We start from the raw sequence: 13,924 nt of genomic DNA, 5'->3' as shown, positions 1-13,924 counted from the left end.
CGATCTGGCCGCTGGGGTCCTACCTATCCTACGCTATCATGCGTAGGAGCGAATAACATACAGGGTGCTCCATCTTATGCGATAAAATATAATTACAAGATTCTAAATAATGAACTTAAGAATATAGATTGGAAACCTATAAATGATTTGGATTGCGCTAATAATATTTATCAATATATAAAATGTAATATACAAAGCTGTTATGATGTCGCTAAATATGCAATAAAAATTAAAAATTCGAAAAGGAGTAAAGAAAGTTGGGTAAATAAACGAGTTATTGAAATGTGCAGGGCAAAAGATATTAAATTAATTGAATTAAAAAAGGATAGTACAAACAGGGTATTAAAACTAGAATATAATAAACTAAGAAACAAAGTAAATAAATTGGTAGAACGTTCTAGAAATAATTATTATAAAAAAATTATTAATCTCAACAAGGATGATCCAAGAAAGCTTTGGCAAATCCTTAATAAAATTACGGGTAGAATTAAAGAGTCACTAGATGAAGTCATCATAAAAGCATTTAGTAAGTTTAAAGAAAAAGAAATCGCTGATGCTTTTGCGTTAGGCTTTGACAAAGCAGTGAAAGACGTGCTGCCAACCTGTTCAATTAATATTTTGACACCCAATGATTACTCAAAAGTTGAAGATGTATCAATGTACATTAAACAACCTAATCCCAGAGTCCTTCATAAAATTATTCAGGGTATCAAACCCAATAAAGCGCCAGGTGCAAATAGGATTCGTCCAATTGACATAAAAGCACTTTCGGAGAAAATAGTATATCCATTATCAAAATTAATCTATGTAAGTATACGTTCGGGTAATTATCCAAGAGAGTTGAAAGAAGGAGTAGTTAGACCAATATTTAAAAAAGGTGACAAACGTAACTATAGTAATTACAGACCGGTGACCATCTTGCCAGTTTTAGACAAAGTGATAGAGAAATACATATGCAACGAAATTAACAAATTTTATAAAGAAAACAATATACTCTCTGATAATCAATTCGGTTTTCAAAAAGGGAAAAGTACGACCCAATTACTTTCTATGTTTACTGATTACGTCAATGGCTGTTTAGATAATAAAAATCATGTGTTAATCATTTTTATAGATTATAGTCGTGCATTTGATACACTTCGACATGAGACATTAATAAAAAAGCTAGAGCATAGCGGGGTAAGGGGTCCATTGCTAAACTGGTGTCGAAGTTACCTAGAAGAAAGATCGTATCGTGTAAGGATAGGTAAAGAGTATAGCGAGAAAATTAAAGTAACCGAAGGAACAGCACAGGGATCGGTGCTGGGACCTTTACATTACTTGGCGTACGTCAATGATGCCAATAATGTGATTAGTGAATGTAAGATTTTTCAATATGCAGACGATACGTGCATAGTAGCAGCTGATCGTGACCCTCTATTGGCACTCAAATATCTGCAAAATGACTTTGATGCAATTTGTAAGTGGTCACATGATGTGGGCTTAGTGCTCAATCCGCAAAAAACCAAATTAATGCATGTGCACTCCAGTCACGTTAAAACAAATAAAAAGGTACAGATAGTCGCACATAAGCACCGATGTCTGCACGGTGGTAATGATCCTGAAGTAGTATGTAAATGTGATTGCATAGAAAATGTTAACCAACATACCTACCTTGGTTTAACAATTGACCATAGATTTAACTGGGGTTCACATGTAGAATTTGTTTGTTCAAAATTACGAGCAATTATGGCTAAGTTTTATCTAATACAACGTCGTGTACCTTGCAGTATTCTCATACAAATATATAAAGCGTTAGTGGAGAGTGTTGTTGCTTATGGCTTAACAAGCTATGGTCGTACTTTTAAAACATATTTAGAACAAATTTATAAACTACAAATAAGGATTTTAAAATTAATTGTACCATTTAAAATTAAAGAACAATATCGAAGTAATGAAGAGGGTCTATTTAACTATTGCGGTGTATTGAATGTGCAAAATAAAACTAAATTTTTACTCCTAACAGATAACTTCTTTAAATTTATTAATCAGAAAGTTGATCACTCCAAGATTACTAGACAAATCACTTCACAGATGATATCAATAACATCAGCAAATAACTTTTATGGAGAAAGGACTACCAAATTTATTGTACCTAGATTAATCAACACTTTACCTTTTGAATTAAAAAAAAGCATAACACAGGTAAATCTAAAACATTTAATTAAAAATCATTTGAAAAAAAATTTAGTTATTTAGATACTTAATTTGTATGATAAGTTGGAGCACGCTGTATGAGTACGGGCTTGGTCAATATCAAGCGAGTCCAGAAACGGGTTTTTGTGTTGCGAATGGCGATATTAGTTGTTTTGTTTTCTTTTGCTACCGACAAAAAAAAAATGATAGGAGACGATAACATACATATCATTGTTATGTAAATTTTATACTCGTGCTTAAAATAAGTCACTTTGTATTATTTATAAGAGGATTGTGCAGCACCCAGACAAACCAATATAGGTTTAGGGGTGTAAAGAAATCATTATATGTAATATTTTTAAAGTTTATAGAAATAAATAAAAATAAAAAAAGAAGGGTCGAGAACAGTGCCTCTACCACGAGTTTCCTGTGATAGTTGTCGCTAGCGACCAAGTAAATTACTTCACGATTTTGTATGGTATCTCCTCATGAACCGAGTAATGTTATTCGGCCGAGTACGAGTAGTAAAAAAACGGCCGAGTACACCGAATACCGAGTAGCAAACGAGTACTCGGCACATCTCTAATATCAAGTGACGGGATAAAAAGTCCTTCACCTGATGGTAAGCGACACGCCTATTCATAACAGTTGCAGTGCCGCTCAAAGCTTTGTACAAAAATTCAATTGAATTCGTTCGTTGAAAAATCAAATACAAAGATACGACGCAAGCACATAGAAAAAATCCTGAGGTCCGGCGGTTCGTTTGGTATAGGGTCTGGCACGGTATGCTAGAAGACGTCGGTTCGAATCCGGCCTGATCGAAGGATTTTTTTCTGAGTGTTCCATCTTTGTATTAACAATTTGAACAAGCTAGTGAAGTAATTTGACATAAAAAAAATTTAATATCAATTCAATAAAAATGAAATTATTTACAATAAAAAAATTAAAATTATTTACAATACTATGTTATTTCCTACGTCGAAATAAATAATATACAGCGTGCTTATTACCTGTTAACAAAATTGGAGACATGCACGATGGTGGACGAGGCGACGCCGCGCGCAGGCTGCGTGTACGCAACCGGACGAAATTGGATATAACCACCGTCACCGTTGTAGTACGACTCCGGGGTTTTTAATTCCATTACCTGTAAGCAATACTTTATGTTAGCCAATTGTCATTCTATTTTTTTATTTTGTAAAAATTGTTCACATTTTAACAAATCTATTTTTATACGTGATTAACTTAAGACGCATCGAGTTTGTTAAGGCCAAAAACTGGACGACATTAAACGTAAAAGCGGTCTGTGCCTCTACCATGAGATGACAGTGACAGTTATCGCTAGCGATCGCGTAAAATTTTTGTTTACAAAATGTTGAATGTACAAAATCGTGAAGTAATTTATTTGGTCGCTAGCGACAACTATCACAGGAAACTCGTGTGGTAGAGGCACTGTTCTCGACCCCAGCGGCCAGATCGCTTATTTTGTGGCGCTGATGAGATAAGCGCGATGTCGTTACTGTGACGTGACCTTTATATAGTACCTAATTCTTTTATTCACTATGAGTTATTATGGGAAAAAGAAAATGTGAACCTGTGCTATAAACAAAGAAAACGAAAAGGCGAGTTTCACGGATATTACGAAAATCAAAGACAACATCCCAATATATAAAGATTACGCTATGATGACTGTGGAAACGTTTGACTATATTCTTACCAAATAGCCAGCATTGGAATCACACTTTTATTATGAACGAATAGTATATCATTCTTCTCCATGTATAACGCGCACATTCTCATAGACCCGCGCTAGAGAAACCCTGTGTCGCGGGTGCCAAGGACACACACATAGACGAGCACAAAATACCCCCTAACTCACGAGAGAAATAAATGTAGGCGATACAAATATGTCTCCCGGCCCGGGAATCGAACCCGGGATCTCTGAGCGGCAGTCCAGCATTATATTAGTTATTATTTACGTATTTCTATTTACTCTCAATTTGTTTGTATTTATTGTTTATTTTCATCTCTATAGATTTTAAGACTTTCGTGGTTATTCACTAAATGATTATCACTAGTATCAGGTTTCTTACCACGGTATGACTTCTTTTTATTTTCCCGATATTTCGGAACGGTTGCACGCTCCATGGTCACGGGTTGACTGGACGGCGGCAGATGACAGCTTTAAGAGCAGACATATCTGTCTACCCTCTTGCGCTGTCGACGACTACCTTCATCGTGATTTGTTGTGGCGTTACCATTGTCACTCAATTTTTTCACACAACCACACTCACTGTATCCATACGCGAAACTGAACTCGAGGTGTTTTTGTTTTTATTACTGCATGCACTAAGGACCGGACTCCATGCACTGAACAGTTTAAAAACCATCATCACGGTTAAATGTTCTGTACTTCGTAATCTCGATGGCTTCTCGTACCAATCGTGGTATGTAGTGACGTTCTGTCGAAAGTACCTGGGGGCTATGCAAGTCGATCCAGTGGTTAGTGTGAGTCTGTGTGAGATGTTGTGCTGTAGCCGACTTCTGTGCATTATTGTTTTTTACTGCTCGGAAGTATTCCTTCATACGATCGACAATTGTTCGTTTAGTCTGACCGATATACGAGCTCCCACAACTGCAGTTCACTTTATAGACACCCGGTGTTTGTAAAGGAAGGTGGTTTTTTGGTGAACGTAACATTTTTCCTATTTTGGTTAAGGGGGTGAAAACAGTTTTTATGGAAAACTTCCTTAGCAACCTGGCTATTTTATCTGTCACCCCTTGTATATAGGGCAGAAAAACTGGTAGTCTCTGTACGTCCATTTGCTTCTTCCTTTTTTGTATTGGTTTACCCGTTTTTATTTCGTATCCAGTTACGTTCACCAAAAAACCACCTTTCTTTACAAACACCGGGTGTCTATAAAGTGAACTGCAGTTGTGAGAGCTCGTATATCGGTCAGACTAAACGAACAATTGTCGATCGTATGAAGGAACACATCCGAGCAGTAAAAAACAATGATGCTCAGAAGTCTGCAATAGCACAACATCTCACACAGACTGACACTAACCACTGAATCGAGTTGCATAGCCCCCAGGTACTCTCGACAGAACGTCACTATATACCACGGTTGGTACAAGAAGCCATCAAGATTACGAAGTACAAAACATTTAACCGTGATGATGGTTTTTAAACTGTCCAATGCATGGAATCCGGTCCTTAGTGCGTGCAGTAATAAAAACAAAAACACCTCGAGTTCAGTTTCGCGTGTGGATACAGTGAGTGTGGTTGGTGTGAAAAAAGTGAGTGACAATGGTAACGCCACAACAAATCACGATGAAGGTAGTCGTCGACAGCGCAAGAGGGTAGACAGATATGTGGCCACTTAAAGCTGTCATCTGCCGCCGTCCAGTCAACCCGTGACCATGGAGCGTGCAACCCTTCCGATATATCGGGAAAATAAAAAGAAGTCATACCGTGGTAAGAAACCTGAAATTAGTGACAATCTTTTCATCTCGTTTGTCGCGCTCAATTTTTACCCAAAATTACTGTGCAGAACTGTCAAAATGTTTTAAAATTATCTGTGACCTTGCAGCCATGTTTGGCACTGTCTTAATCTATTGCAGTTATTGATCACGGCACTCGCGATGACATAAAAGTGTGACGTCCGGGTGCTCGTCATGTTAGCTATTGTGATAAAAGTTTATCACTCGAATTTGAGCTTTATGGAGGCGGCATACTACGGGGGCAGTTTTCTAGTGTATTTGAAAGATATCTGTCCTACCCACCTCAAAAACTCCCGGTGTATGTTCATCGTCTAAACTCTTCCTCATGTAATACCGCATGCTGTCAGTGTTCGGATCGCGTGAGGCCATTCTTAGTCGTACGGCAAATCGCGGCGCCTTAAACTCCTCACTCGATGTTAAATTGACGAAGTTCAGATCGACCAACGTTGAGTTTGCGGTGTGGATAAGGTGAGGAAGTTCAACAGCAAAGTCTTTGAATGGCAGTAGGTCCAACTGTTGGGGAAAAAGCAATTGTTATAGAATCTCCAACCTGCATTACCTAACCAACAGGCATAACATGATCATCATCAGGTTGCTTCTCATATAAGAGGTCTTTGAGGACCTCGGAGCCCTAACGGTTTACACTGTCGACCCTGGATGCAAAGGTGAAGAAATAGATAAGGATCGATTCCACTAAAACCCATTTGGGAAATGAACTTTTTTACATTCGTTCTGGGAAGTGCACTAGAGTGAATTTCGTTACTTGGGGATATTCGTAGCACAGGGAGTTCGAGACCAGGCAATTATTAGTGTGGTTGTCTGTCAAGTATTATTATATTATATTACTACATATACTTTTCGAATTCCTATATTGACATGAGCCCATAATATATAGTATACTACAAATATTTAGGTAATTAAATAAATGTAAACAAACCCTAATGAAATTTATGAGGCATTACCTGTAGGGCTAATATGACTGTACAGTCAACTCTAAAGACAACAAAAAAGAATATATACTTATATAAATAGTAGGGGAAGCCTGTCACCGTGCGACCTAAGGCAACAGACGGAAAGGGGGGAGGATAAGGGTGCTTTAGGAAATGGTTTTCTCACTGCCAGTCTCACAGACTCACAAGACTGATCAGATAAGCTAACGGCTAAAGGTGTCTTGGCCGCAGTGAGAGGATGCTGTAGTCAGGAGTGCTCCGTTGTCAATAAGACAGCGTTGATGTCTGAATTCAAAGAGAGTTTTATTTACAAAACTTAAGCTATTTATACAAAACGGTATTTAAGTGTGTGTGTCTATAAACAATATTATTTTTAAATGTATACATAAAGTTAACTACTCTACTCAGCAGCCTAGTTCAGAACGGTCATTGCACTGCTGAGTAGTCTATTGTCATCACTTAGCAAATGTCCGGTCAGGTTGTCTGTTTACGTCGCGTGCACGTGAACAATGACAGTGCGCGACTATAGCGCGAGAGCGACTTAAAGCGCGAGATACTGCTTTTCTGGCATAGAGATCTCGCGCTTTATGTCGCTCTCGCGCAAGTCCATGTCGTGCTAGCCCTACAGGTTACTAATTGTAAAATTATAATAAACTTTTTGTAAACGGGCTGATCTGGGGCCAGGACCTGACTGATAAGGCCTCCGTTCAGGCTTGCTTGCACAGGTAATAATGCCCTTCCCGTATAACCAAGAGGTTGACAGGGGCACTATAAACAAAACACAAGTAGAAAAGTATGGGATTGTCTACACCTCCCCTTGGAAAGGATGCAAAGCTTCCCGGCTGCTGGTTCATTAAATTATTGTTACAAAAAATAAACTTCAATCACGTTCTTCGGCAACCTTAACCACTTTGATCTCAACATGACCTGAACCAGTTAAGATTATTCAGCTTAACAAAGTATTTTTATTTATTACAATTTCCTTTTATTTCTATCGCTTCGTAATCCGGTCAAGTGCAACGCTCGGTCGGATGACGACAAAAGGACACGAGTCAAGTAATATCTCCTGACATAATTTCGCAGCGTGTCAAGGCTGGTTAAGTTGAGATAAAGATAACCCCTCATGTTGACAGCACGCATTAGCACTGCGTCAATAATAAACGTGTGTTTTGTATGTGTCATTACCCTTGATAAAGAAGAATGCTGACGCTGTCCCTTACAAAACTCACGTTTAGTACACACGCAGTGTTATGCCTTTACCATGAGGCTAGTGATATGTCGTTAGCGATTTCGTAAATAGTTCACAATTTTGTGTTGCACACTGTACAACGCCCTTAGAGGGTACAAGAAGCTTTTCGTAGCAGTAAAGCTCCTTGTGAAAAAGTTCGTCCAAGGCAGTACTGCCGCCTTACCTGTATCTTCTGGCAAGCAGTATTTTTTATAACATCGTCCATAACAGTTGCAGTGCCACTCAGAGCTTTAATCGCAAAGATCTGAGAGGCACTGCCACTGCGCCCGTCACCCTGAGACATAAGTTGACAAATCCCATGTGCTTGTAATTTCACCAGCACCCTTACCCTTCAAAACCGACACACAGTAATGCTGACATTACTGCTTGGCGGCAGAAATAGATAAGGTGACAGTAGTTCCCTGGACGAACTCTTACACAAGGAGCTCTACTGCTACTAAAGTAAGTATATGGTAAAATAAACATAGTTAAAAAATAAGTGCTCTGGGGAGCCTTCCCCTAATCCACATTCAATGAGGGAGTACCCGTGAACTTTGATTTTAGCTGGAAAAACAGGTGAAGAAACGTGACCTAATCTAAACGTCTTCAATTTTTAACAGGTGTCGCCGTCATATGTCGAAAAATATTCAGAAAATTATTTCAAAAATACGGGAAGCCCTGGAAAGTACGGGATGATTGACAACTCTAATGAGTACCCCTAAGCGCCAATTTACATTGTACTTGATAAAAACGACCACCGCTTGCAATAACGTGACCTTATCAAGTAAACACGTGAAGATGTATCCAGTTCATTGTAATTTGAACCTTTGTTGCACTTTTGCTTAATTGATTTATAAATTATAGGTTTTACGTGAGAATGATTGATGTAAACATGAATGTTAATCGTGCAATACTAGTGTATCTGACTTGAAAATGTTTATTGTTTTAATTAACTCGCATAAATATGCGGAAAATGAATCTCACATTTGTTTTTTTATACCTCAACTACACAATAAGGTGTTTTTGTTTGTTTATGCGTATTTAAAATGCCTCTGCCGATTGCAGAACCCGCCAACTATGAAATACGCGCTATGATTTGTTTTATTAGTTAGAGGTGTGAAAGCGATTAAAATTCATCATCAGATCTGACGATGACGGACAAAACATTATGAGCAATGGAATGGTACCGAAATGAGTTAGACCTGTGTTAAAGATGGCTGCAGGAATGTTCATGACGAGGAACGAAATGGGCGATATAAAAGTACAGACTTGCATGTAATATAATATCGTGAGCTTACCGATGTTAGTACTGCTAGACTAGTTTACTTTAGTTACTTCCATAGTATAATGTCCTACGGGATTCTCATGTGGGGTAAAGCGGCAGATATTTAAACCATATTTGTATTGCAAAAACGAGCGATTCGTTCTGTGTACCGTCTAGTCTCTCGGGTATCTCTCAGAGAAAAGTTTAAGGAGACTGGTATCATGACTGTGGCATCACAGTACATTTACTCAAATATTTTATATGCCCGTAAAAATTTACATAATTTCAATAAGAAAGAAGATATCCATAATATTAACCTTAGAGCTAAGTCCAAACTCATGGTACCACTATTTCTTTTAACCAAGGTAAACAACTCTTTTATGGGGAACTGTATACGTTTTTACAATAAGATTCCGGAGCATATATTAAGTTTATCATTTCCTAAGTTTAAAAACTACATTAAAAATATTTTGATCGAAAAATCATACCTATTACAAAATTGGATGTATGGAAAGACGACATGGCTCCAGAATCCACACAAACTTGATTCAAAGTGTATTCCATAGCATTTAAGTTTATTTGAAAAGAGCAATCCCTAGAGTTTCTTGCTCGTTCTTCTCGGGGAGGTCAGCGTAGTGAACGAGCAGTAGCTTAAATGTGACGTTTTCAAGTGTAAATTTATTTTACCTATGGAATAAATAATCTTTGACTTTGACTTTGACTTTGAATAATAAAATAAGAAAATAAAAAAAGCGGTACGAATACATGACTGCTTTTTTTTTCAAAACGGTACTTATTTAACACACACGCCTTATATATGTTAATGGATGAAGTCAATGATGGCGAATGTTGCGTCCCTTTACAGCAAAATTATAATAATATATTATATAAAATTATTATGGTAAAATATTTTATTTACATTAAATTGTATGGTTGTACAATTTGATATACTAAATTGTAAAATATTACGCGGTCGCTTTCGACAACTGTTACTTGAAACTCGAGATAAAAGCACAGATATCTGAAGGTCTATAAAATCTTTAATCATCGAATTTAAATATGATTAATTCATACGTTTCTCTTAGTGTCCTCAGACGAGCGAAATTTTGTGAGTTGTGAGTTGGGTTATTTTTTGCGCTCGACCGAAATTCAGTTGGAGCGCCAGACGAACGTATTTTATTCAGTTGCTTTCAAAAGTTTATACGGGGTGTTTGTGTCGTAATAGTGTAACGGATCCAATAAAAATAGTACGCATTTAAGAAGCATTAGAAGACGATGTTCGAAAAAGAAAAGAAGCTGGGTACATCCACTCAATACGAAACGATTAAAGTGTGGGCAGTTTCATATATTGTATATACAAGTTCATGTGTACATCCAGATAAATTTGTTAAGTACTACCACCACATGCCAATAATTATTTTTAAAGAATTATGTTCAACCTCGGCGATAAATTTTTCCGTATCGAACATTTTCGCAAGAAACGTCTAGATTCACGCGCATCCTATATCAAAGTGACCCCTTCCCTCACCCCTAACTCCACCCGTGCCAGCTCGTTGCACGACGCGACCTAAGAAAGTCAGTCGTCATTACGCACGTGAGTCGGCAGATAACTCATTTTGCGTTGTCGTGTGAAACAAACCGTACTTTGATATGAAACCGAATGCAGCGCAAACTGCGCAACTCAAAAAACGCAACTCATAACTTACAAAATTACGCTCGTCTGGCCTCACACATAAGTGGCGATACGGCAAAAATCATTCCGTAGCTCCATTATGGCGAATTTGGCGAAATCACTGGTTCGAGTCCAGCCATCATCGTATACAGTCTGACTTCACCCACTGCTAGGTATAGGCCTCCAAATTTCTGTGCCACGCCCTAAGGTCCCATGCTAATATCATTCAGGTTCGCGCCGGGTCAAAGGGATTTTCCTTTGTGTTTCTTCTATGTTTGTAGCAATATTAACAACAGACTAGTGTAGTATTTTTCACAAAAAAAATTAATGAATATCATGGCGTAAAAAGTCACAAAATAAACATCGTATTTTTTCTGAGTGTTCGATCTTTGTATTAATAATTATAACAAACTAGTGGAATTAAAAAAAATAATTGAATATCGTAGTACTGAAACATCCTGTACATTCAATGTTTCAACATTCAATAAAACACTTAATTACAGTGAATAGCGTCATCTCTAGCCAAGGCTGGTAAGCTAGCAACTAGCAAGTTAGACACCTTTACAGCTAAAGGTGTCAAACTGGGTGACGAAATTCAATCATAGGTTTCTCATAGATGGTGCTACGGCTAAAAAGACGTTAAAAAATTAATACAAAAATCCGACAACAAGCACATAGAAAAACTCTTGAGGTTCGCTGGTTGGTTCCGTGGCTTAGTTGGTATAGCGTCTGGCACGGTTTGCTAGTAGACGTCGGTTCGAATCCGGCCGGATCGAAGGAAGTTTATCTAAGTGTTCGATCTTTGTATTAATAATTACAAACACCATATTTAAATTACGTTTTCAAACAAGCACCTTAATTTACTTTATTATGTAGCTGTGACAGATAAACACAAACTCGTTGATAAGCACTTGCGTTAACAAGAGTACATAAGAGTGGAGTTTTGCATCCAGTAATTATGAAACACGCTTTGTTATCTATTATTCAGTTTAACCGCGGAGGAAAAAAATTAACAAAACCTAACTAAGCGTGGTTCATTGTTTATAGAACTAATAACATTTTTTTTTGTTTTATAATATGAAATGACAGGACGGACAAGGCGTGCGCCATAAGGTAAGCTACACGCCTGTCCATAACAGTTGCATCGCCACTCAGAACTTTTAAATCGCAAAAATTTGAGGGGCACTGCCGGTGCGCCCGTCACTCTGAGGCATAAATTGACAAGTCTCATGTGCATCCTTTGAAACCGGAACAATCACATTACTGCTTGGCGGCAAAAATAAGTAAGGTGGCAGCACTTCCCTGGAGGAACTCTTTCGTAAGAAGCTCTACTGCCACTAAAACCATTATGACCACGTAAACGCCCAGTATACCTTATAAAAATATAGCACTGTAATTTAGTATAGTATCTAGGAAAACATTTTAAAAAGTACCGGACACTTGTTTCATATAAAACTGAGCAAGCAAAGTATGCTTCCCAATTTTCTGACCTAAGGTTGCGTTGAAGAAATTGCTACACAGCAATAAGACCGGTCGTTGTACAATGTCACTATTTTTTCTTCTTCTTTATAGTGTTATAGCTTCGTCGATACAATAATGATTCCGCCGATGTCAAGTTAAGGGAGACGCGCGTTTTTTACTCAAAATTTGACCCGCAAATTTCGATAGAGTTCGCTGAGAGGAGCTTTAAGTTAATGTTTTGTGTTGTCTCTGTAATTTTATATGAAATAAAAAATATTTCATTTTTACTATGTTATGTTTTATGTTTAATAAATATTAATGACTACATATAAACTTAAAAACAAAAGCAATGAATATCTGCCTAGCCCCCTGCTCAACATAAGCATGTCAAACATAGGAACTCAAAAAGTCCTATTTCAACAAAGTAAGAACCTGCCAAAGAGGGATAGAAAGAAGCTATATGAGTATAAAGCTGAAAACCCGCAATAAGGCAATTACTGGGTGTTCATTATTGGTGAGTGTCGATTACTGGTTAGTTAATTAATGAAGTTTTGGAGACCATTAATGGAGATTTAGAGAAATTCTAGTTTAGGTTTTTTAGTAATAATTATAATAGCATTTTTATGAAATATACTACAACATAATCTTTTTCTAGGAATATATCTGTCAAATAAACTGATCACTACAACAAATTTAAAGACACAGTTCTTGAATTTGTTGACTAAAAAAATAGGTTTACGATCACTGCTTCTTTGTTTACATTTTTTTTTCTATTCCTAACAAACGAAGTATAGAAATTACAATCATAGGATACATGATTTTATGGGGAACTGTATACGTTTTTACAATAAGATTTTAATTGAAAAGTCATATTCCAAAATTAAAGACTACGTGTTAGATACAGATGTATGGAAAGACGACATAGGTCTAGATTCCATACAAATATGATTCAAAGTGTATTCCATAGCATTTAAGTTTATTTGAAAAGAGCAATGCCTAGAGTTTCTTGCTCGTTCTTCTCTTCTAAGGGAAGTCAGCACAGTGAACGAGAAGTAGCTTAAAAAAATTACGTTTTCAAATGTAATTTATTTTACCGCAATAAATGATTCTTTGACTTTGACTTAGACATGCCGTGACAGGGCTCGAACAGTCGAAGGCTAAATCGCCGCGCAAAACGACGACGGAACCATACTTAGATACAAAAGTTGAAGTTACTTAAGAAGCAACCGTTTTCCCACTAGTTTACCACAGCTGTAATATATAAATGTAATATAAAACATCAGATAGTAATTGGATGTAGTTTGTAATTATATTTTTACGTGTGGGTGCTGTTCATCTCTATCTAAACCCCAAATTTGAGTATTTTTAGGTGGAATATTTTATCTATCTCAGGTACTATAAGGACAATAGATTTATTATAACTTTAAGTGAGTATATATATATATATGTATATATATATTTATTATTTTGTGATATCTTTTGGAGCTACTCGAGACGCGTCAGACAAATACTATGATTAAAATGTAACGAGTTTCAAGAAGGTAGGGTCTGAAAAACAGCTTAAGCTGAGACTCTATCCTTTTTATCTACACAGTATCTATAAGTGATGTTATTTACGACTAAATTGTTTTGTAAATGTAGATAAATAAAGTTCTTTATTATTATTATTA

At 37.0% G+C, this 13,924-nt stretch overlaps 1 protein-coding gene across 1 annotated transcript in view; it reads right to left on the bottom strand.

The window, feature by feature from the left end:
- LOC113240349 (glycosylated lysosomal membrane protein-like) overlaps positions 1 to 13,924 on the bottom strand; it is a 25,670-nt gene that overhangs the window by 3,004 nt on the left and 8,742 nt on the right. Inside the window, exons 3-4 of the mRNA XM_026477628.1 lie at positions 5,962 to 6,207; positions 3,186 to 3,322 (exon numbers count right to left, since the gene is read on the bottom strand). Coding sequence (XP_026333413.1) covers positions 3,186 to 3,322; positions 5,962 to 6,207 — 383 coding nt within the window. The remainder of the gene's footprint in view (positions 1 to 3,185; positions 3,323 to 5,961; positions 6,208 to 13,924) is intronic.

The sequence above is a fragment of the Hyposmocoma kahamanoa genome, unplaced genomic scaffold (assembly GCF_003589595.1).
Source record: "Hyposmocoma kahamanoa isolate Upper Pololo Valley unplaced genomic scaffold, ASM358959v1 134, whole genome shotgun sequence".
Classification (NCBI taxonomy): Eukaryota; Metazoa; Arthropoda; class Insecta; order Lepidoptera; family Cosmopterigidae; genus Hyposmocoma; species Hyposmocoma kahamanoa.
Note: the sequence above shows the minus strand (reverse complement) of the source record. Positions and strands in the feature narration are given on the sequence as shown.